This window comes from Nelumbo lutea, chromosome 2 (genome assembly GCF_056320005.1).
Source record: "Nelumbo lutea isolate HS-2025 chromosome 2, American lotus-T2T, whole genome shotgun sequence".
Taxonomy (NCBI): Eukaryota; Viridiplantae; Streptophyta; class Magnoliopsida; order Proteales; family Nelumbonaceae; genus Nelumbo; species Nelumbo lutea.
In genome coordinates, this window is record NC_142685.1 from 70,664,918 (window position 1) to 70,687,532 (window position 22,615).

At 39.6% G+C, this 22,615-nt stretch overlaps 2 protein-coding genes across 2 annotated transcripts; one reads left to right on the plus strand and one right to left on the minus strand.

Annotated features, from left to right (window-relative positions):
* Nucleotides 1–372: 372 nt before the first annotated feature.
* Nucleotides 373–1,017, minus strand: LOC148871442 (uncharacterized). Its single transcript, XM_088970032.1, has one exon. It carries the CDS (start codon nucleotides 1,015–1,017, stop codon nucleotides 373–375), a length of 645 nt encoding a protein of 214 aa, XP_088826158.1.
* Nucleotides 1,018–6,629: 5,612 nt separating this feature from the next.
* LOC148871443 (immune-associated nucleotide-binding protein 9-like) lies at nucleotides 6,630–21,341 on the plus strand. The gene is made up of 4 exons (XM_088970033.1): nucleotides 6,630–6,822; nucleotides 19,909–20,054; nucleotides 20,746–20,910; nucleotides 21,135–21,341. Exons 1-4 carry the CDS (start codon nucleotides 6,630–6,632, stop codon nucleotides 21,339–21,341), a joined length of 711 nt encoding a protein of 236 aa, XP_088826159.1.
* Nucleotides 21,342–22,615: the final 1,274 nt, after the last annotated feature.

Genomic DNA, 22,615 nt, shown 5'->3' on the forward strand with positions numbered 1-22,615 from the left:
AAGTTAGTGCAGAGTGCTTCGAACTTCCGATCGGTGAACTGTGTGCCATTGTCAGTGATGAGGACCTGTGGAATACTGGAGCGGCAGACAACACTTTCCTAGAAGAAGTTCTGGGCGTTGTGTGCGGTGATGCATGCTAGCTTCCACCCACTTGGTGAAGTAGTCCACAACGACCAGAAGAAAACCTTTTTGCCTGATCGTGGTAGGGAAGGGATCGAGGATATCCATTCCCCATTGTGCGAAGGGACATGGGCTGGTAATTGGCTTTAGGGGGACCGCTGGATGATGATGAAGGTTGGAGTGCCTTTGACATCGGTCGCATTTCCTAACAAGCTGGGTGGCATCTTGCTTCATGGTTGGCTAGTAGTATCCTTAACGAAGTGCTTTGTGAGCCAGGGTTCGGGCACCAGGGTGATCTCCACAGATTCCTTCATGAATTTCCCTAAGAACATAGTTAGCCTTAGAAGGAGAGAGGCACTTCAGGAAGGGAAGAGTGTGAAACCAACAATAGAGTTTTCCCTGGATGAGGCAATACTGGGCGGCTATGTATGCAAGCTTTTTCGCTTTCGTACGGTCTTCGGCCAGTTTGCCATCCTGTAAGTACTGCACTATGGGGTCCATCCATGGTGAGCCTTGCTGTACGGGAAGGACGAGGAGCGCTATCAAAGCGGTGCTCGGCTGAGTAAGGACATCAACCCGGACTGTCACATCAAGGTTGGTCAGCAATGAACTTGCCAGCTTGGAGAGTGCATCTGCTCGGACATTCTCAGCTCGAGGGATCGACTGGATAGTGAAGTGATCGAGCCATTTAGCATACTCCTGTACCTTTTGCAAGTAACTCACCATTGTCAAGGTCCGCGTCTCGAACTGGTCGTGGAACTGGTTGACCACCAACTGGGAATCGCTAAAGGCTTCTACATGCTGCACACCGAGGTCTATGGCTAGTCGGAGTCCAGCAATCATGGCTTCGTTATTGGAGGCCTTAAACTCAAACATTAAGGCATGCTCGAGCACCATGTTTTCTGGCCCAAAGAGAATGAGGCCGGCTCCACTGCCTTGCTTATTGGATGAACCGTCCACATGGAGAGTCCATACCTACAGTGTCGGGGCTGGGTCTTGTACTGTGAATGTGCACTCTTTTAAGAAATCGGCGAGGGCTTGGGCCTTGATAGCAGGTCACGGAGTATACTCTATGTCAAATTCACTCAACTCCACACTCCACTTGATCAGGCATCCCGATGCTTCCAGTCTTCGTAACACTTGTCTGAAGGGTTGGTCGGTGAGCACACAGACGCTGTGGGTTTGGAAGTATGGCCTGAATTTCCTTGTCGTGGTGATTAGGGCCAAGGCTACTTTCTCTAGGTTCAAATACCGAGTTTTCGTGTTGTTGTGGACTTTGCTCGTATAGTAGATCGGCTTCTATGTTTGATCCTCTTCTTTAACCAGTATTGAGTTGACCACCTCATCACCGACCGAGAGATAGAGCAACAGCTTGTCCCCAGGGCCTGGTTTGGTGAGGAGAGGTGGCGAGCTTAGGTACCTCTTTAGTTCTTGGAAGGACTGCTCGCATTCTTTGGTTCATTCAAAAATTTTGACCTTTCTCAAGGCCTTGAAGAAGGGAAGGCACCGGTCTGCGGGTTTCGACATGAACTTGCTAAGGCCAGCTACTCGCCCAGTAAGGCGCTTTAAGGCGCTACACTTCTTTGTGAGTCCGGGGTGACTGCATGTTGAAGATAGCTTGGATTTTCTCTGGATTTGTTTCGACTCCTCGCTGAGTGACCATGAACCATAGGAACTTGTTGGAACCAACCCTGAAAGCGCACTTGGTCGAATTCAGCTTCATTTGATACTTTCTAAGTATGCCAAAGGCTTCCTTGAGCTCGACTAGGTGGTGCTCGACCTTCCTGCTTTTGATGAGCATGTCATCAAGATACACTTCGACGTTGCGGCCGAGCTGGTCCTTGAACACCTCATTCACCAACCGTTGTTAAGTAGCGTTGGCGTTCTTGAGGCCAAAAGGCATTGCCTTATAGCAGTGAAGACCGTGGTTGGTGATGAAAGCGATCTTCTCCTGGTCGTCAGAATGCATTTGGATCTGATTGTATCCTGAGAACGCATCCATAAAGCTCAGGAGTTCATGCCTCGCCATTGCATCGACGAGCTGATCTATCCTCGACAGGGGAAAGCTGTCTTTTGGGCAGGCTTTGTTTAGGTCCGTGAAGTCAATGTAGATTCTCCACTTCCCGTTCGCTTTCTTTACCATGACTACATTGGCCAACCAGTTTGGGTACTTTACTTCCCAGATAAAGCCGACATCAAGCAGCTTCTGGACTTCCTCATTGATGATTTGCCACCGTTCCGTGGCAAAGCTCCTCTTTTTCTGCCTAGTTGGTCGGTAGCGTGGGTCGGCGTTGAGGTGGTGGGTAATGACCTCAGGGTCAATCCCTGGCATATCTACCATTGATCATGCAAACACGTCTGTGTGCTCCCTGAGAAGCTGAATGAGGTCCTCGCACAGGCGGGCGTCCAAAAGGGAGCCGACTTGGACTGTCCTCTCAGGGTCTTCCTTGGAGAGTAGTACCTGGGTGAGGTCTTCTATAGGCTAACCGCGCTACGTCTTTAACTTGTCACGCAGATCTATGCTTTCAGTTGTGAGGGTCTCTGTGGCTGGCTGTTTTCCTCGGAAAGATGTCAAATAACATTGCCGTGCCGCCCTCTGGTCTCCTTGGGCCACTCCTACTCCATATGAAGTTGGGAATTTCATGGCCAAGAGGAAGGTAGACACAGTGGCTTGTAGAGCATTCAGAGTCGGACGACTGAGGATTGCATTATAAGAGGAGAGGCAACAGACAATGGTGATGTCTACCATGGTCGTGGAGGTGATCTCGCCATTTCCAATGAGCAGGGGCAAGGTGATCCTACTCTTGGGCATAAGTTTCTCGCTGGAGAAGCCCATTAGGGGAATGTTGACCAGTATTAGACGATCTCTACTGATGCCGAGCTGATCGAAGCCATCTTTGAACAGGATGTCAGCCGAGCTCCCAGTGTCCACCAGGATGCGTCGAACTTCAAAAATCACAATTTCTGTTGTGATCACCAGAGCATCAACATGCGAGGTTTGGACCCCCCTGAGGTCATCTTCAGTAAACGTTTCTTCTTCTGCTCCCTATCATCTATCTCCACCAAGCACGCGTACCTCTTTCTGCCCAAGTTGCTTTCTCCCCTAGAAGCTAGTCCTCCTAAGATTACTGCTATGACTCCGGCTAGGGAGCTTGGCCAGGGCGCCTGGGGTGCGGTTCTACCTTAGGTGGGTTGTCTTCTTTTATGTCAATGAACCCCACTAGGTAGCCACACTTGATGAGGTCTTCGAGGTGGTGCTTGAGGTCGAGGCAGTTGTCGGTCTCATGGCCGTGGTCCCGATGAAAGTCACAGTACTTGTTGCAACTTCTTTTGTTTGCTTATGTCTTCATTTTCTAAGGCCACCCCAGATACTTGCTGTCTCGGATTTGCATCAGAATTTTAGACCGCAAAGCAATTAGCGGCTTGAAATTCCGAAAGGTCGGAGGCAGTTTGCACGACCTCCTCTTTGGTTGGCAGTCTTGCCACTTATTATCTTGATCCTTTTCCGTCTTCCGGTCTTCAACATCCCTTCTCTTCCTGTCAGGGTGCTCTTCCTCATCCCCCAGCTGTGCCTGGGCTTCTTTTGCGTTGATGTACTTCTAAGCGTGCTTCATTAGCGCAGTGATGGTTTGAGGAGGATTCCTAGAGATGGAGAAGTTGAATGGTGAGGGGCAGAGTCCGTGTAGAATGGCTAAGACGACCACAAATTGGTTCAGGTTCCAGACCTAAAGTGCTTCATTGTTGAACCTCACCAGGTAGTCTTTGAGAGATTCATTCTTCCTCTGCCGCACTTGCATGAGGCTGGCCGAAGTCTTCTAGTGTTTCTGATTCGTTGTAAACTATGCCAGAAACTGGTTCTCTAATTGGTCCCACAATGATATAGAGTGTGGGGGAAGGGAAGAGTACCAGGTCAAGGCCGGGCCCTAGGGGGTGGCTACGAGAGCTTTGCACATCAAGCCCTTGGATGACTCGTGCAATCTCATTTGAGCCTTGAGTGCATCAATATGGTCATCGGGATCGGTTTTCCCGTCGTACTTATCGAACTGGGTGCCCGCCATCCTGCAGGGGGTATCTCGTCCACAATCTCTTGGACGAATGGTGGCTCTTTGACGGGCTGGATGGTTGGTTGCACGGGCTAATCTACAGGTGGTGCCACGCTCTTCTGGGCTTGGCTGCACTCCAACTAGGTTAAGCATTGTCGGAGCTCCCAAATTTCTGCATCCCTATTTTCTGGGACGGTGGCGTGCATGGCCTTCTCTTTCTTGGGCCATGCTGGGCGGTTTTTTACCGAAATGGACTCGGCGACGGAGACTACTTGGGGCGGCTTCTGCTTACCGAGCCTTTCTTTGGTTGGAATCCATGTGGTCTGATGAGTCCTACTACGGTTGTCAGATTTACGATAGCAAGTGGAGGAGTCAGACCTTCTTGCTGTGTCTTGTCTTTCTTGGTCGGACCGCGTGCTCCTCTCTTATCTGACCGACGTGCGGCGGCGCAACAAGGGGGACGATCTGAGTGGGCGGTGCCACGGACCCCAGTGACTGCATCATCTCAAAGATCTTGTCGACCTTTTCTTGCATCGCCTAGAACTATGCAGGGCCGACTACGGTTGACGACTGCTAAATTTCTTGGCACGTGGGGCGGTGACAGTAAGATTCCTGAGATGGGGATCGGCCTGTTGGTCGTTCGGAATGGTTTTTTGGCATCTTGATCGCTTTTTTGAGTGCACGGTAAGAGAGATTTAGGAAAGACTTTTTGAGTGTTTCCCACAGACGACGCCAATCTGATGTTGAACGATCCTAGGTAATGCAAGAATCGAGGTCACAATCGAATAATCCTCACCTACAGGGTGGAGCTGAGGGGGAAGGTGGAAGCTGCACTATGAGATCTACGAACAAGAAGAAGTCAGAGGCCCGAGGAGTTATCCTCGGGAAGGTACTCTGACGCTCAAGTCAATAGAAGGTAGTGGGCGGTCGGGCCGAGCAGTTAGAGAGTAGTGTTGGTCCGAGCAGAGTAATAGTATGAGTGTTAAGTGTTCGATCCCTTACATTGAGTGGGAGATACCTTTTATAGCTGAAGGTTCGTGTCCTCACAGGATTAGTCTTCCGGGACGAAGTATTCCGTCGAGGTCTTCAGGATAAGTCCTAATCCCCGGCGGAATTGTCCCCATCCTCTCCTGTTCTTGGTCGTGTTTATCCGCTTGATGTGGAATTGACGTTGCCGAGGGGATAAATTGAAGGCTACGAAGGTAGCGTAGCACGGTCATGGTCACGAAGTCGGTGTATGCTGCGGAACTGGAAAGGTGGTGCCGATGTGGCCGAAGTGACTAGGCGGCCAAGTGGCCTTTAATTAGTGAAACGTTACGGAATTTGAAATTTTGAAAAGATTAAAAAGATATAAAAATTACTCCCAAATTATTTGGGATTGCCTTGATTAGTCGAATTTCCTAAACATAAAACCTGAAATGTCTCACATGGAGAAACAATTTAATTTCTCCACAAGTGTAGTGATCTACTATGATAGTTCACACCAGGCCAAGTCACACAGTTTATTACTAACTTGCAAGTGATTGGACATGGCACAATCGAGAACTTACTTCTTCAAATTTCAACCTCTTGATAACAACACCAATTTGGGCATCAGATTTCTCTCTTTTCAGTGAATCTAACCGACCAATATTGTGTTGCATTGGTTGAACTTAGACAGGTTTTAACATGTCGAAGATAAACCACCCAAAGTTGTTAGATCTTATCTAGCTAGAAAAAAAGAGAAGCAATGGCCTTAGGAGAATTTTAAAGAACTCATTAGAGCTCCTGCCCTCATTGATAGGGTTTTTCACAAGGTTTTAGAATCCTAATAAAAAAACCCTAAAATGATCATATTCCAATTAGGAATGGACAAGTTGTTAGAGCTTTCCTATTTTCCAATTTTCAGAGAACCGGACCAAGCATCGACCTGGTAAAGGTAGAGGTTCACGGGTTAGAGGTCTGACTAGGGTCGAATCAGAGGTCAAACCGTGCTGATGTAATAAATAATATATATATATATATAATAAAATTGAAAAATGACTGAATATGAATGACAATTAATCCAAAATAGAAATAAATACTTCAAACTTTCAAAGTTTAAGACAATATGTCCCACAATGAAAATAAATACATCAACAATCCAATAAAGTTCAAGACTCAATCCTAATTATAAACACCATTGTCACAAAGGCATTTCAAGAAATATCGATTAAAAAATTGTAATGCATACGTGATAAACTAAAGTTGATTTCAATTTTCAGCTATTTTAGTATCACATTATCACTATCACTATTCTAAATTTAGTTCCAATTTCAGATATTTCAAATTTGGTGGACTAAAAGCCTGAAGAAAAAATCAAACTTATTGTAACAAAACTATCAGTAATTAATTTCAAGTTCAAGAATAAAAAAATAAATATTAAAAATAAATGACTAAATGTTACAAAAATCAGATTCGAACTGAAGAAGAAATCAGATTCAAGCGATGGGAGGAGGAGGAGGAGGAGAAGGAAAGAGGGAAGAAGACCAGGAGAGGGTGGTGAATAGAGCACTACTGCCACTGCCAAAGAGAAGAAGAAGAAGGAGGAGGAGGAGGATTGAAAGAGGATGGGAGAGACTACCTGGCGTCGGTGGTGAGGCGCTGGTGGTGGTGGCTGGAGTCGTTGGACTTTGGTTAGGTTTGAAGAGGAAGGGGGAGAATCAGAGATCGATTTAAGAGGGTTTATTTTTGGCTGGGATTGGGATTTTTTGATTGGACCTTAGGGGCTGTTTGGCCCAATTTTAAGTTTTTTTTTTTGTCTTTTTTGTACTAAAAATGAGAATGTTAAAAAATTGGCCGGCTATGCAAAATCGGGACTGATTCGTTGGTTCTCCGGTTGAACTGCCTAGGCAAATGGGTTTTTAAACATACTGATTTTAAGGGTATGTCCGGACCGGCCAAGGGGCCGGGTCATGATTCAATTGGCCGGTCCGGTCCGGTTTTCAGAACATTGCTATTTTTCAGCCATGCTTGGATAGTCAAAGAAGCCGACTCTCTTTTGTCATACTACAACTATTCCAAGAGTTGAGCGCACTGGTCCAAGAACCTTCTATTTTCTCAAGAAAAAAGTATGCTTGTAAGGCATGGAACCCATGAGTGAGATTGTAGTTTTTAAATAATATAATTGAAGTTAAGAGAAATGAGAAGTGTAAGAAATTTTATCATAAACCTAATTCACCCACCTCTTGGGTTAGCCACCTGGGCAACAATTTGTATTAGAGTAGGTACTTTCAACTTACTAACATCTCCAACACTCTAAACCAGAGCAACATTGGATCATTCATCTATGAGTCCAATAGGTGACCAGTACTAGAAGACCTTATGTATAAGGATGTGGATAAGGTTGTATTTGAACAGAAAGAGTTAAGTAAAAATTTTAGACCCAGGGTTAATGTCCCAAAGTATAGATCAAAAGTAATAATTCTACATCAAATAGTAGCCAAGGGTATTATTCAGAAAAAAAGGAGAGTCGACCATATCTCCAATATGGAGATGCTTCTATTGTATTTTTTGATCACTAGGTCCCAAATCAATCTCCCATATCATGTGGGCATCCTAACTTTTTTACCCTACCATTTGGAATTGCCCTAACTAGGGCATTCGAATATTTAGGGTTTGACTTGAATGGAGAAGAAAAGTTCCATTCGAGGATGGGAACATTTTGAGTCACAAAACACTAGTAAACATGAAAATCAAGAAGAAGGATGATGAGTGGACTTCTAATCCAAAATCAACATAGAATGATAAAGTTAGTCTTGCCAGGGATGGTTGAAAGAAAGCTGGTAAAGCTTCCTCCTCATTAGTTCCTAAGTCATCTTCAGCTATACTTGAAGTTGTACAAGGTCTATACCCAATGTTGGAAAAGTTGTGAAAGATGATCAACAAGTGATCGTAATGTGCCAAAAATTCTAGAATTTAGAGAGATGAATTTCAAAACATTTGAATTTATTGAAATTCTAGGATCATTTGGGTGATTGGATGATGAAAGATCAAATTCCACAACCATGTAAATCTAAGTGGTAGCTCATGTCCAAGCTTTAGTGCTCCCAAGAATGTTGCAATAAGTTGAAGATGGTGCAACCTCCAATGTATGCAAAAGAATTTTAGTAGTAATGATGCAAGGTATACTACAACTTGGGTGGTGTTTGTCACTCAATAGCTTTGAAAATAACCTCTAATGGATGCTCACAAGATCTAGATGAATAGGGTTGAAAAACCCTAGGAATCTCTCACAAAGTAGATGGGTGAATTCGGCTTGTTGGAGGTGATCTAAACTTGTTCGATCTCCTCTAGATGAGTGTCTTTTATTGCTTAGGATGGGATTCCAAGAACCCTTTCCTAATCCAATAATATTTCTTAACATAATTTGGAAAGATATAAAGTAAACTTGATTTCCTAATTCAGCCCAAATATTAGAACAATTCTAGTTAAGAGTGTTGGCCCTATGTGTTATAACGAATTCCTTGAGAGTACTAATGAATGGGTTAAGTATGTAGTTGTATCTATTGAGTTAAAACATTTCTAGCATATTTCTATAGAGACAAGCATGGGCAAAAGATGTGAGCAGCTGTTAATCATCTTGGATCAACTTATAACCCTCCAAGAAAGAAGTTATCTATGACCAAGAGCTGAAGGAAGAAAGCATATGCATGATTAGTATAAGGTTTGGTTCTTTGAGCAACATTTGAAATTGGGCTTGAGTAAATCCACACTACAAATTTTCAACTTCAATAAACTCTTTCCATAATAGTTACAACTCAACATTTGTTATGTCTTTATACTTTACTAAATTGAAGCTAATTGCATTCATTTATTGTTTCAAGTGCTCTTCACTTATAATCTATTTTGGTTGATTACATGAATTAGTTTAGTCAGATTATAGCCATGAAATAATAAAATTGAAGACAAAGGAAATTTGGAGTGTAAGAAGAGATTTTACTGCAAATCTTATTCACTCCTCCTCTTGGGTCAACCACCATGGCAAAAGATTATACCTATATTTCCAACCCAAGCTAATTTGATCATACTGACTAGACCAATCCGATTTAACTCAAAGCAACCAAAGCAGGTTGTGCAAATGGCAATCCGTCTCTTAGAGAACAACTAACAACAATGTAACACTACGATAATCAAAGGACTAGAATAGTGGGATAACACTATCCTCTTGGTAATGCAACTTGCAGAGGGTAGTGACCTAGCTTAGTCTCTACACACATGGGAATGCTAGGAATTTGGCCTTTGTGTCTTTGTAAGAAGCCCAACGAGAGGAAAAGAAGGGGAAACAAAAAATCTTCAACAAAAGTATATTTGACCTATTAAAAAATCAATCGTGTGTTACAAACTTGGCCTGACTTATATTTATCCAAGAGAGAAAAAGATATTGCAAATTTGGTGTCTAAATAAAATAATGAAATAGGCAAACAAAGGGGTGGTTACAACAATCGAACACCTATTCACTAGTGGATTGGTTCTATGGTAGCCAAGGGTTAGGACCTCACTCCTGTCTTTGTCTTATCTTGAACCTTGTAGTTTATGACCTTGTGGGCTGCATCATCCTCCCTGTGTTTAGGAGAGCTTGACCTTGATCTTGAGACTTATAATTGTTATTTTCACCAAAGTATGCGTACGGATGTTTTACACTGAATACGTCAAAATTCTTAGGATCCGTTTGGTTTGCAGGAATATCTGGAATCGGAATCAGAATGGGCTATTCTGATTCTAATTGTTTGGTTGGGCGGAATCGGAATCCCATTCCCATTCCTGCTGAAATGGCGTTCTCGGCTCCATTTAAGGGAATAGTCATTCAATTCCCTGCCCCTCTTTTGGGAATGAAATCTCATTCCTGCTGATTTTAATTCCCATTCTCATTCTTGTCTGAACCAAACAGACCATAGGAATTGATCATTCCAATTCTGATTCCGATTCTGATTACGAACCAAATGGACCCTTAAAGTGTGAAGGCAGCTTAATTAACCTTGAAGGGTGTTGGACCGTCTATTAGAAAGCATTCAGGGGAGAGCATACTAAATCACCTACATTGAAGACCACCTTCTAGGTATGCTTGTTTTTCTTGTTCCTTGTAATAGGTGTTTAAAGCTTCAAGTTGTGCATTGACCCTGTTGTTGATATCCTTGTGTTGGACAAGCATATTGTCCACCTTAGCAACTGTCTTCAATAGAACTAGTAGGTCAGTTAGCTCTAAGGGACCCATTCGGAAGGGATGAGTTGTGTGTTGTGGTGGGAACTCTTATTGTAGTATAGCTCGACAAGGGGTACTTTAGTGTCCCAAGATTGGGGAGGTTTTTTGACATCAACTCATAGGAGTTTCTTGACTTGTCTATTGACTACCTTAGTTTAACATTAATTTGGTTTGGTAGGACTGCTAAACTTCAGCCTATGTTCAACCTCATCCAAAGGTATTGCTAGAAATGTCCTATGAAATTAATTAATTTTTGCCTGGATCAAAGACAATGGATTCGGGGACCCATGTATACTCACCACTTCTCGGATTGTAAGTTGGGCCATGTGAGACACATCATTGCATGGCCATTTGGCAAGGGTTTGGAGAACCTGTTAACCATGACGAAGATGTTGTTGACATTGTACGAGGTTCTGGGTAGACTGAGGATGAAGTCGATATTGATGTAAGACTAAGGGCAAGAGACTATAGGTAGAGGTTGGTAAAGGCTAATAGATCCTACAATGCTCAATAAAGTAGATTGAAAAATTGAAGAGAAGTCAAAGTCATTTACATACATCCCTCTAAAGTAATCAAAACAAAATACCTTTATCTATAGCATTGCAATGAGGGGTATCTTTGACCTTATGCTGTAGGGAAAGGGTGAATTGTTGGATGTAATTGGTCCACTTAGAATGTTTTGCATTGAGGTGGCTTTGGGAGTTTAGGTACTTGATGGCATCATGGTCAGAGTAGATGCTAAACTTTATAGAAATGATCATGTAAGCCTTTTACTGAAATAAGCAAAGGGTTGCTTGAGTTGCATCAAGACTACTCCAATACCAATACTATAGACACCCCATTTTTGCACTCTCTAGTCTTTCTATAATATTTTAAGCTTCAAGCATACTTCAGCTAGCCTTTAGCCAATTCTGAGGCAATCTTAGAATTTTACAAAAGTTTGAAGTTCAAGGATCTGAGACCATAGGTACGTAGAGCCCAAAAAATCCAAACCCAACAACACTAAGATCACCCAAATCCTACACAATTTACCCCTTCATCTTAAGACCCAAAGCCGAAATCGAATTCAATCGTTTGATCGGAGTCATTTTGATCCAAATCTCATTTAATGTCAAATCAAAAATCCAAAAGCATAGATACGTAGAGCTAAAAAATCCAAATCCAATGACACCAAGATCACTCAAATTCGAAACCGTTTATCCCTTCATCTTAAGACCTAAAGCCGGAATCGATTTCAACCATTCAATTGGAGTCATTTTGATCTTAAACCTCATTTTTTCAAATCAAAAACCCAAAACTATAGGTACATAGATCACGAAAATCCAAATCCAATGACACCAATATCATCTAAATCTGATACCGTTTACCCCTTCATCTCAAGACCTGAACCTGGAATTGATTTCGATCGTTTAATTGATGTCATTTTTTATCCTACACCCAATGACACATAAAATCTGAACTTAAACCTTGTAGATGGATAGAGCTGAAAATTTCGAGTCCAACGGTACCAAAATTGTCCAATTCCGACACCGTTAATTCCTTCATTTTGAGACCCAAATTTAGACTCATTTTAAGCCTTCTGTTTGGAGTCCTCTTCACTACAACTTCGAACTTAGGAAATCCCACAGCCAAAACATCCTCCCAGACTCTAGAACTGTCTTAAAATCCAAGATTTAACTAGCGAATAAGCTTCTGATCAATCAAGGCAATTACCTAAACTTGGAATGTTCAATCTAGATAAATTGGTGAAATTTTCCTCTTATTACCTTGATTGATTGAGATGATCTCTCACAAAACTGTCTTGATAGCCCCTTCCCTTCCAAAAAAACTCTTTAAACCTTAGCCTTTGATTTCCCTTGGCTTCCTATCTCAGCCCTTCATTTCCTTCTTAAAAATTTATAAATACCCCCCTTTCTCACACACAAGAAACACACAATTTAGCTTAGAGAGAGAATTCTAATCCCATTAGCCTAAAGAATACCCCCTTCATGTCCCAACCAACTCCAAACTTCCTTAATCCACGTATAAACTTATGAGGAAACCTCCATCACATCTAAAGAACTCCTTAGCTCGAGCCTACATCAAAGAAGAAGCTTTGAAGCATTGTCGAAGCAACAACAGTGTAACCAAAGCGATACACCATCCAGCAACATTCCTTACATCTTGGGCTACATAAATTAAGCTTTTGCGGTTTCAAAATGTCCAAGAGTGAAGGTTAAAGGCTTTGCATTTTCTAAATGGTTATGCACCAAGGCTGAGGACGTCATTGGAAAGTTTAACGCTGAACTAATATTGAAGGGGTAAGGTCACGTTCACTCATGAAAACAATTTCAAATGTATGGCATTTTCCTTCTTCTTTTTTATTTACTTATTCATTTTTGCATTCCTAGTCCCTTGATAGTAATTTAGTCCAAGGTTTAAAAATATCGATATACTCGATATACCGGTAGGGGCATATCGGACAAATCGTTACTAAATTTTGTACCTTTTTATATACTTTTTGCAACTGGTTCAAGGGGACCGGTTTAGAGATCCTCTATCCCCTGAATCGATCAGACCCCCGATACTCTACTGTAGGGGCGTATCCAAACGGTCACAGAATGATACTATTGGCCGATACGAGCCTATAAATATTGATACTTTAAACCTTGATTTAATCATGTAGTGTTTAATAATTGCTATTCCACTCTAAGTAGTTGAGTAGGATTGATTTTTTTTTTTGGGTGGTCCGAAGATGAATCATACATAGAATTCTTCTACTGTTTTTTGCAAATAGTAGTTGCATGACTATTTCTTATTTTCTGCAAAATCTATTTTGTAGTGACCCACCACGTGTGGATTAGTATTTACAATCAACAAAAAAAAAAAAAATCATTCATTACATTAGAATTACATGAATCATGTAGCTTTTTTTGCATTCGGTTAGAAGTCATTCTCTCTTAAACTATTCAAGTTGTTTTTGTGAACTTTTACCTTTTATTTTTGGTATTGATCTCAATCTCCATTAGTAAATAGCTGACCCCACCAATATTCTCATTTCCTTCTTTCTTGGTCTTATTTTTACTCATTTTCAGTCCGGTGAAATCAGTCCTATCTCTTTCATAGCACAATTTCGTTTTGCATATAATGATTTGCTCTCATTTGATTTCTTTGCATTGAATTAGAACTTAAGTTCAGTTTGGATGGAGTATAAATGTAATTATGTAGAGTGTAAAATCTTGTATTTTCTATTATTTTGTATGTATTTATACCGTACATATATTTGTATTTGTACTCCTTCCAAATTGAGCCTTAGGTCATCTTAAGTTTAATTAATTGCATGTCATTTGGAAACTTTTGATTTTGCTCATTTTCCTTTCGTTAAGTGTTTTTTCTTCCATTTAGTTAGTCTTTTTTAGCGTTAGCTTAAAATTTTACAGTACTTTTCCAGCATATATTTCTCTTATGATTTGCATAGGGCCATTTTTCAATTATTTTTTTCCTCTCGAGTTATATCAGTTGTTCATAGCTGCCTTATCCATAGCACTCAGCCATGTATGGTATTTTGCTTGCTTATTGGGTTTCCATTTAACCTTTGAATACCTCTTTGGCATGTGTAGTAAGCTTCATTCATCACTCACTCATTAGTCACATTTTTCACTAGTATTGCAAATAATTAGGTCATTAATTTTATAACCAACTCCATCCTTTTTTGGCTATTAAATTCTTTGATCGCTGCATTCTACTTGTGATTATGAATTCATCCTTTACATGTTATAGTCAATTTCATACTTGTCATTTAGTCATTCCATTTGTTCAAATGCATTTCTTAATTAATTGATCGAATGCTTACAACTTCCTCTTTGTTTGCTAGATTTTAATTCAATAGTGTGTGTTTGTATGTATTTGTGTTTTATAAACCCCAAAATTATTAAATAATCTTTGAAAAATTGGTTAAGTGGAGGCCGGTTTAATCGGGTGCCTGTGGGGTACTTAATACCTTCCACACCGTACCTTGATCCTTAGACCCTAAGAATCTCATCTTCATTGGGAATCGAATCACCAAAAAAATAAATAAAAATGTTTTTTCTTGAAAAATCTTGAATTTTCTTAAATTCCCATTTCCATAAATTTAGGTGGCAACTCCATACTCCATTCCGTCCTCTCTTCAGGTCGGGTAGCCACAAACGCTTTAAAGTCAAAGTGTACAAGGACAATGGCACTCGCAAATTTATTTTTGATCTCATAAAATGTTGCTTGCCCTAGCTCAATCTATTAAAACTTTTGTTTTCTTTTCATGCAATCTATGATATGGTCATGATGGTGCCAAAGTCTCAGATGAATTGTGTATAGAAGGAGCAAGTCCATGGAAACTCGTGGTCTCGTGCAGGTTTTTCGGTGTAGGCCACTCATGGATTACTTTAACCTTGGACTCGTCCACTCTGATTCTCTCAAGGGAGAGCTCAAAAACGAAGGAGATTAAGTTTGGTTGCATAAATGAGCATTTCTTCAAATTTTTAAAGAATTTCTTCTTATTTAGAATATCAAAATCTTCACACAAATGCTTTGTGTGTTCATCAATACTTCTATTACATATAAGAATACCATAAAAATACACAATAATGAATTTATCTAAAAAGAAATGTAAAGGTTGAGTAATCACCCTCACAAAAGTAGACGGAGCATTAGACAACCCAAATGGCATGACTAACCATTGTACAAGCCTTCCTTGGCCTTGATGATTGTCTTTCATTCATCGCATGGCCTGATGTGAATTTGGTGATAAGTGCTCTTCGAATCTATCTCAATGCGCGTGCACATGTGTGTGCACTGCAATGATGTGCACTTTGCTCGCACTTTGTGTGACTTGCGAAGAGCGGCTTTGGTTTTGGTGCAATGCTGACCGTTGGTCATCGTTGATGAGATCAACAGTTACCATTCGATCGGGTGTGATCAAGAGACACAATTCAAAGTTAATGTTAACTACCTTTTAAACAATCACAATGTTTGAAATTGTGATTGTTCAATGTGCCTTCTCTGAACCAGCACCTACCTTTCTTCATACCTCTTCATAAACTTTTTAAGGAGCATGAATAAGACTTCAAAAAACACATTTTTTTCGAAATCCACTCTCTCTCTCTCTCTCTCTCTCTCAGTCCGGTCTACTACAATCTCACAGAAGGTTTTTCGGAGATTCTTCAACTTTGCTAGTTACAGATTCTCGACCAAAGCTCTGTTGTATCCTGGAAACAGATTTGCCTGTAACCCAACAGCAAACTCAATGAAACTGAGTGGGGGAAAATAACGTTCTAAAGACAGTGTTTTCAGATGCGCCTTAGAGCTTCTCCTCCAAAGTTACAGAGACCCCATTTCCCAGCACATTTTCTCCAATAACTGCCGCTGGAAGCAGTTACAGTTCGCTAGAATTCTGATTTGGCGAGAGAGAGAAATAGGGGAGAGATCGGGAGAGGAACTTACAAAGAAGGGCCAAGATTTGGCGACTAGAAGAAAAGAAAGAAGAAAGGTTTCCAATGGTAGAGTTGGTCAGCAGGGAGGTGAGGTAGATGAAGGGGCAAAGAAAGGAAGGGAGGGGCGGAAGGAAGAAGATGATGAATAGTGCTTTTTGGGTGCAGGGGTACTTTAGGCATTATAAAAAGTTATCAAGGACTGGTTTGTCCTATTTTTTGGAGAATTTCTTAAAAAATGCCAACTTGAAGTCACTTTTTCAAAAAGTACTTCTCCACTTTTTTACCAAACACCCATAAATACTTAAAAACCACTTAATATGTGGTCCCATGTCTTAAAAGAAGCACTTGTTAAAAGAAGTACTTTTTTTAAGTGTTCTCAAACAAAGCCTTCAAAGCTTCTAAACTACTTCCTTCAAAACAACATTCTTGTAGCTACCTTCATTGATCACAACACTGCACAATCTGCCACCTATGAGGCATGTAGACTTGAAGATGTGCTATAACCACAATTTGCATCCATCCTATAGCCACAGACAACTACCGTAGCTATAGATGTGCTATAACCACGGATTATTTTAACCGTAACTGTAGGCTATAGTTGAGTGAACATATGCTATGGTTTTCTATCCGTAGCGAAATTGTAGCTATAGCTATAGCTACGGTTTTTCTAACATTTAACTATGATTTTATCCGTAGCTAAAAGTCATTCTTCTTGTAGTGTGTTGGTAGCTAAAAGTCAAGTGCCAACAGACTCCTACAAATGACTAGAGCTTCTCCCTCCAAGTTGTCATCTGAACTCAACATTCTCCTATGCTTTAAATGGTTTTTGCTAGGGCTCTACATCATTGTACATAACTTGTTTCAACTTACAATTGTTGGCACTATATCTGACCTTATTACACTTAAAAAAATTAGATACGCTTTTGCAAGTCTGGGGTTGCTTCTTGAGTTGGTGGGTCAGGGTAGTAGGTTTGTTGTTTTGTGAGGTGAGGGGTATAATTAGAGGTGTTAATTGGGCCGTGCTGCCCGTGGCCTGGCACAACCATGTGGGCCGTGCTGGGCCTGGGATTTTAGGTCCATGGGCCAGCATGACATGGCATGATCGAGCGGGCTGTGTCGCCCGCAGTCCGTGGGACGACACGACACAGCCCGTAGCCCAGCCCATATATATATTTTATATATTTTTATATATAGTTATATAATATTATATAAATTATAATTATATAATAATACATAGTATATAATATATTAATAAAATAAATATTTTTTAATATTATTACACTAATTTATTTAATTATTGTATATATAAGAAATTTCATACACAAAATTCATATAAAATTAAAATTTTAAGTTTTTTGTCAATTGTTTTTTAATTAAGTAGCTTTGGCCTGTTGCATGGCCTGACCTGGCCCAAGGCTCGGCCCACGGGCCAGCCCGGGCTCGAGCCATGGGATATGCCAGGCCGACCCCCAAATTTTTCACCGGGGAGGCACGACATGGCCCATGACAGCTCGCGGACTAGCACAACACGGCCCACACTTTGCACAGGCGATGCCGTACAGGCCTGGCACGACCGTGCAAGCCCGACACGACCCACTTTACACTTCTAGGTATAATGGGCTTAAGAGGTCTTGTTACCTTGTCATAGAGACTAACTAGATAACAAACTTTGGTGGTAGTCAGGAGGAAGAAACTTTCTCTTCATATTAGTTTGTATGGATTCCTAGGTTTAGATCTTGGACTTACCTATTTGGCAATAGGTTTGGCACAAATTATCCCACGAGGCAAGGGCTTGACCGCATAGCTTAAGGGCCTTAAGGGGAGCTTTCTTTTCTTTTGGAACAACCTTGTAGTTGAACAACTTCTCTACATTGCTTAACTAGTTGACAACATCCTCCTAGTGGACTATACCTGCATGCAAACTTGGTGATCTCGCATTTGATTCCACCATCCTTGTGTTGAGGCAGAATTATCTCAACTTCTACATGATGTTTGGGGTGATAATGCTCTCATTCTAGTGATTCCTAGGCAGAAGACACATTGAGCCTTTGTCATACTCATCCACATGGCGACAATAGGGTCAGTAAGATAGGGAGGAAAGGGGAAACAGGTGAGCACTTCTAGAAGTCCTCCTATCTCAAAGTTCCATGACCAAGTTGGTTAGATCTTGGACCTATGTTAAGATCTGGTCTAACCATTTATCTATGTTGGAGATGAGGTCTTCATGGTCTTACATCAAGGGGGTGTTTATTTGCAACCTTCAAGTAAAACTCTCTTTAGTGTGGTGCCCTTCACATTTAGAAGTATGGGTGTAAATGGTATTCGAAAATCTGATTTCAATTTTGATATTTGACATAATCGAATCGAATTCGGATATGACCTGATTCGATTCAATAAATATCTGAATTTGACCGATTATTTAATTCTTATATATAATACATAAAATATTTTATATAATTTATATATAATAATTAAGTTATATATTTATATACTTTATATCAATAAAATATTTATTTTATATATTTATTACTTATATAAAATAATTATTTAATCGAATAGAATATTCAAATATTTAATCGGATTTGAATTGGGATATTAATTTTCAATATCCGTCAGATATCCAACCCGCTAAGCGGATAGAATCTAGAATTTACAAAACCCTCCCCAAATCCACTTTGTTGCCATCCTTGCTTGGGCTAGGCTTGGGTTTGGGCATATATATATATATATATATATATATATATCATACAATGCTGGACAAACTTAAATTGCATCAGACCAGAACCAAAGGCCTCAATGTAAGCCCAATCTGAGTTTAGTTTAGGCCCAAGTTTTATTTGCTCAAACCTATCTTAAAGTTCAAAAACTAAAACCCAACCTGTGTAAAAGCTTTGATTGAATCGGGTCAGGCTTGAATTGAATATACCCGACTTGCACCCCTAGCTCTATTGCCTGAAATTGTTTCAACAAAGCCTGTACATCGCATGGGTCCATGCTAGTTAAAAATCTAATTTGGGTACAATTTTAGATATTTTTTAGGTCATTTTTATGTCATTTTGAACCATTTTGGGAAAATGTTGTGTCACATTTAATGCTATTCTAAGCTGTTTTTTGTGATCATTATGCACCAATAATGAGCAAATTTGAGTCCAAATGTTGGCTATTTTAGATTCATTTTGGACAAATTTTTTGTGCATATTTGAGGAGTTGTTTATGAATCGATTATGCTTATTTAAACCATATTTCGGTGGTTTTAAGCATTAATTTGAGATCTCCTTTTTGTATTTATATCCAAATTTATTATTATGGCCAGAAATTGCAACTTAGGTCCATTTGGTATTATGATGTAAGAATTTGAAAATAATATATTTGAGTGATTTTGGTATTTGATTTTAGAATTATTTACTGAACAAATTGGTGTTATTTAATCTAATATCCGGCCAACTTTTAAACTCAATCTAGCTAAGAGGATTCTTCACTGCTTTCTATTGATTAATTTAAACTTGTAAGATTATTTATGGTTTAACTGCATCTTAAGTCAATTTTGTATTTCTTGTTGGTCAAAACTTAGATGGAGGTGTAACTATTTGGTTGCATGACCTGTTAGAGTTTGGGGATTTCTTGTGGGCGAATTGTTTCAAAGTGCTTGAAGCCATGCGTGGTGATAACCAATTAAATGTTAAACATAATAATAGATTAGTGCATTTTATTCTTTAAAATATTTACTTGTTTTTAAAAAATTTATAATATTTGAATTTTGAAAGGTACCATTGATGTGATGCAACGGTATTCTAGTTTCACAAATGATGTATGAGCCCGGTACTTGTTAATCGTATATATGCCTGAAAAAGAAATTGATTCTTGGCTAGAAACATAAATTATAATAGTTGACACTCCTGGTGGGGCTATTTTGGTTGATGTCTTTTCTTCTTTGGTTTAGTTGCTAGCTAATAGGATTGTAATAGTTAGTGGTTTGGTTTGTTATACATTTACTTACTCCATATCCTTGGTCTATGCTCTCTTTCAATTATTTAGGCTTCTGTTGAACACAAACCCTAACACTAACAAGTGGTTGCAGGATTATTTGATTTTGCATTTGATCATGGTAGTCGTCAAAAGGAGATTGTTAAGTGTATTGATCTAGCAAAGAATGGGATCCATGCAATGCTTATGGTCTATTCTACTTCCACTCGTTATTCAAAAGAGGAAGAAGCTGTAGTTCAAGTAATAAAAGGAATTTTTGGGCAAACAATTACAGACCACATGATTATTGTTTTTACTGGTGGTGATCTTTTGGGTGATGATGATGATGGTGATAATGATGATATTACAAAAATATTTGGCTCAAAGTCCTAAGCCTTTACAGGTAATACATGACATCTATGCCCCGTTTGTTTTTCGGTAAGCCACTTACTTGGGTATGTGTTTTACAGGAAATACTTATCCAGATAAGTGGATTTACTCATGTTTTATTTTTTATGTAAATAAGGCAATGACCATCTTAGACCTAAAAATTTCATTATTAAAAGGGGCATTTTTGTCCCATCTAAGTATTGACAACTTTTCCCTAGGTGGGAAAGTTAATTTACCCAATTTTACCCCCCAAGTAAGTGATACCCAAGAAAAATAAACTTTCACTTATCCCCGCACGGATTTCTTGGTTAATAGGAATCAAAATCCCATTAACCAACTTTCTCCCCTTTCAAAATCCAAAAAAAAAGAACGCCCCCCTAGAATCAACATTTCTTTTCTGGTCTTCATGCAGATATATTTGGTTTATAACAGTACAAAATCTCTTTCCCACTCATCGTCAACTTCAAAGAAATGCTTTTACACATGTCATCCATGACAATGGTGAAAAAGAACATTAAAACATATATAGAATTGTTCATTGTCTGTTGTTGTTGTGATGCAGGAAATTGTTAAACAATGTAAGCATCGAGCAGTACTCTTTGATAACAAGACTAAGGATCAAAATAAACGGGATTTGCAAGTTAGAAAATTGATCTCCCTTGTGGACAAGGTCGTTAATGATAATGGTGGACAACCATATAGAAATGACCTGTTTATGAAAATGCAGGTAAGGATTATATTAAGGTTGTGTTTGGTATATTATTGGTTTTTCAATAATATACTTGAAACACAAAGACTACCACTGTTTGAATTTGAATATTCCTGTTTGGTAACTCAAAACAGTCTCAAATCGAATAGAAAATTGACCATGCATTAATCTCAAAACACTAATGTGGCGCAATTTGACAGTCTAGCCAACTCTGTATAATGCAAACAATGTTTGTTTGACAGAGAGAAATTCAGTGGCAACTTATCCAACTGGAAGAAGCTAAGTCGAAGGGGTTAAATGGAAACGAAATACTAATGATGCAGGAGAGGATGCAGAAGGCATATGATGAACAACTCAAACAAGTAACGCAGATGGTAAACTCTGATCCTTTAGTCTTCATTGATTTGCACTCCTATAGATTTGTTTGCAGGATAGATGAAGTTGAGTAAGACCTAAAGCAAAGTACTTAGAAAACCCAAGAGCAAAACTAAACTAGAATTTACAACAAATTATTTGCAATTTGTACTAGTGAAAATGAACACTTGTATGCAACTTTAAGGCTGTGTTTGGTTTGAAGGAAAAGATAGGGAAAGGTGGGGAAACCTTTACAAACCTTGTATGAATTTCCCTATGTTTCAAACCAAACATAGCCTAAGTGAAACATGCACCTACACAAACAAGCACAAACACATAGAAGACATGATTTAACATGGTTTGGCCATGATTGTCATTTTAAATTGAACTGGTATTTGGCTTCTCCTAGTGGTAGTTCCTAAATGCTAAACCTTTTTCACTCATGAAACCTAACTATCTATGAATTATGCAATGCATCCTTGTAAAGATAATGTTCTCTTTATCTCTCAAATCTTCTTCTAGCTTCTAAGGAAGCATCGCACCCATGGGCATTTCCCTGTGTATAAAGGTATCCTTCTTTTACATTTCTTGAAGCCAAACTTGGAAAATTTGATTTGGAATGGCAATCGGTTAGTAACCACCATTAGGCTAGTGGATAGATCAAGAGTTCTTTCTAATTAACCGTGCGAACATCCCTACCTTCTCTCGTCTGTTTTTTTTTTGAGTTGGAAAGGCCTGAAGTCAACTTTCATTCACCTATAAAATCTTGGTTAAACACCAGGAGACAAATCAGACTTAAGCAAAAGAGAAATAGAAGAGGGAATGTCACCCACCCAAAAGCAATAACCATTAACACCAATTTTAACAAGTTTATGAACAACACGGTTGAATTTCCTCTTGACATGATAAACCAAGACTGAATCAAAGCAGAGGAGAAGCCGGCCACCGGCAGTCCATAATATATGTGTGTATGGACCACGGTGAGAGGGAAGATTCCTTATTTTGTTGTCATGAATTCATAATTGTTTTCTTCTAAATTAGCTGCATCAAATTTAACTAAGATGGTGGCAATTTGTTTGGAAATTCCAACGATCTGTTTCCTTCAATTGAAGTTGCTACTTTGATGCCATCTATTTATTATTAGAAGAACTGGGGTTGCTTTGTTGTGAACTTCAATAAAATTGAAATGCACTCTACCATAGGTGTCTTTATGTGCTAACGTTTTTCTTTCTTTCTTTTGGTTTTCTTTTCATTATGAACCAAACAAAACACCAAATGCTCACTCAGTTTCTTTAGCTTCCCAAACAGAAAATGTTCTTTCTTTCTTTGCTTTTGCAAGAAAGAGCCCATTATATTCTACATGGATTCT

Coding starts and splice junctions, on each gene's coding strand:
- LOC148871443 (XM_088970033.1), top strand. CDS start 6,630: ATGGGAGGAGGAGGAGGAGGAGAAGGAAAGAGGGAAGAAGACCAGGAG. Junction 20,055..20,745: donor AGGAAGAAGCTGTAGTTCAA/GTAATAAAAGGA, acceptor GTTGTGATGCAG/GAAATTGTTAAACAATGTAA. Junction 20,911..21,134: donor ACCTGTTTATGAAAATGCAG/GTAAGGATTATA, acceptor TTTGTTTGACAG/AGAGAAATTCAGTGGCAACT.
- LOC148871442 (XM_088970032.1), bottom strand. CDS start 1,017: ATGGTGCTCGAGCATGCCTTAATGTTTGAGTTTAAGGCCTCCAATAAC.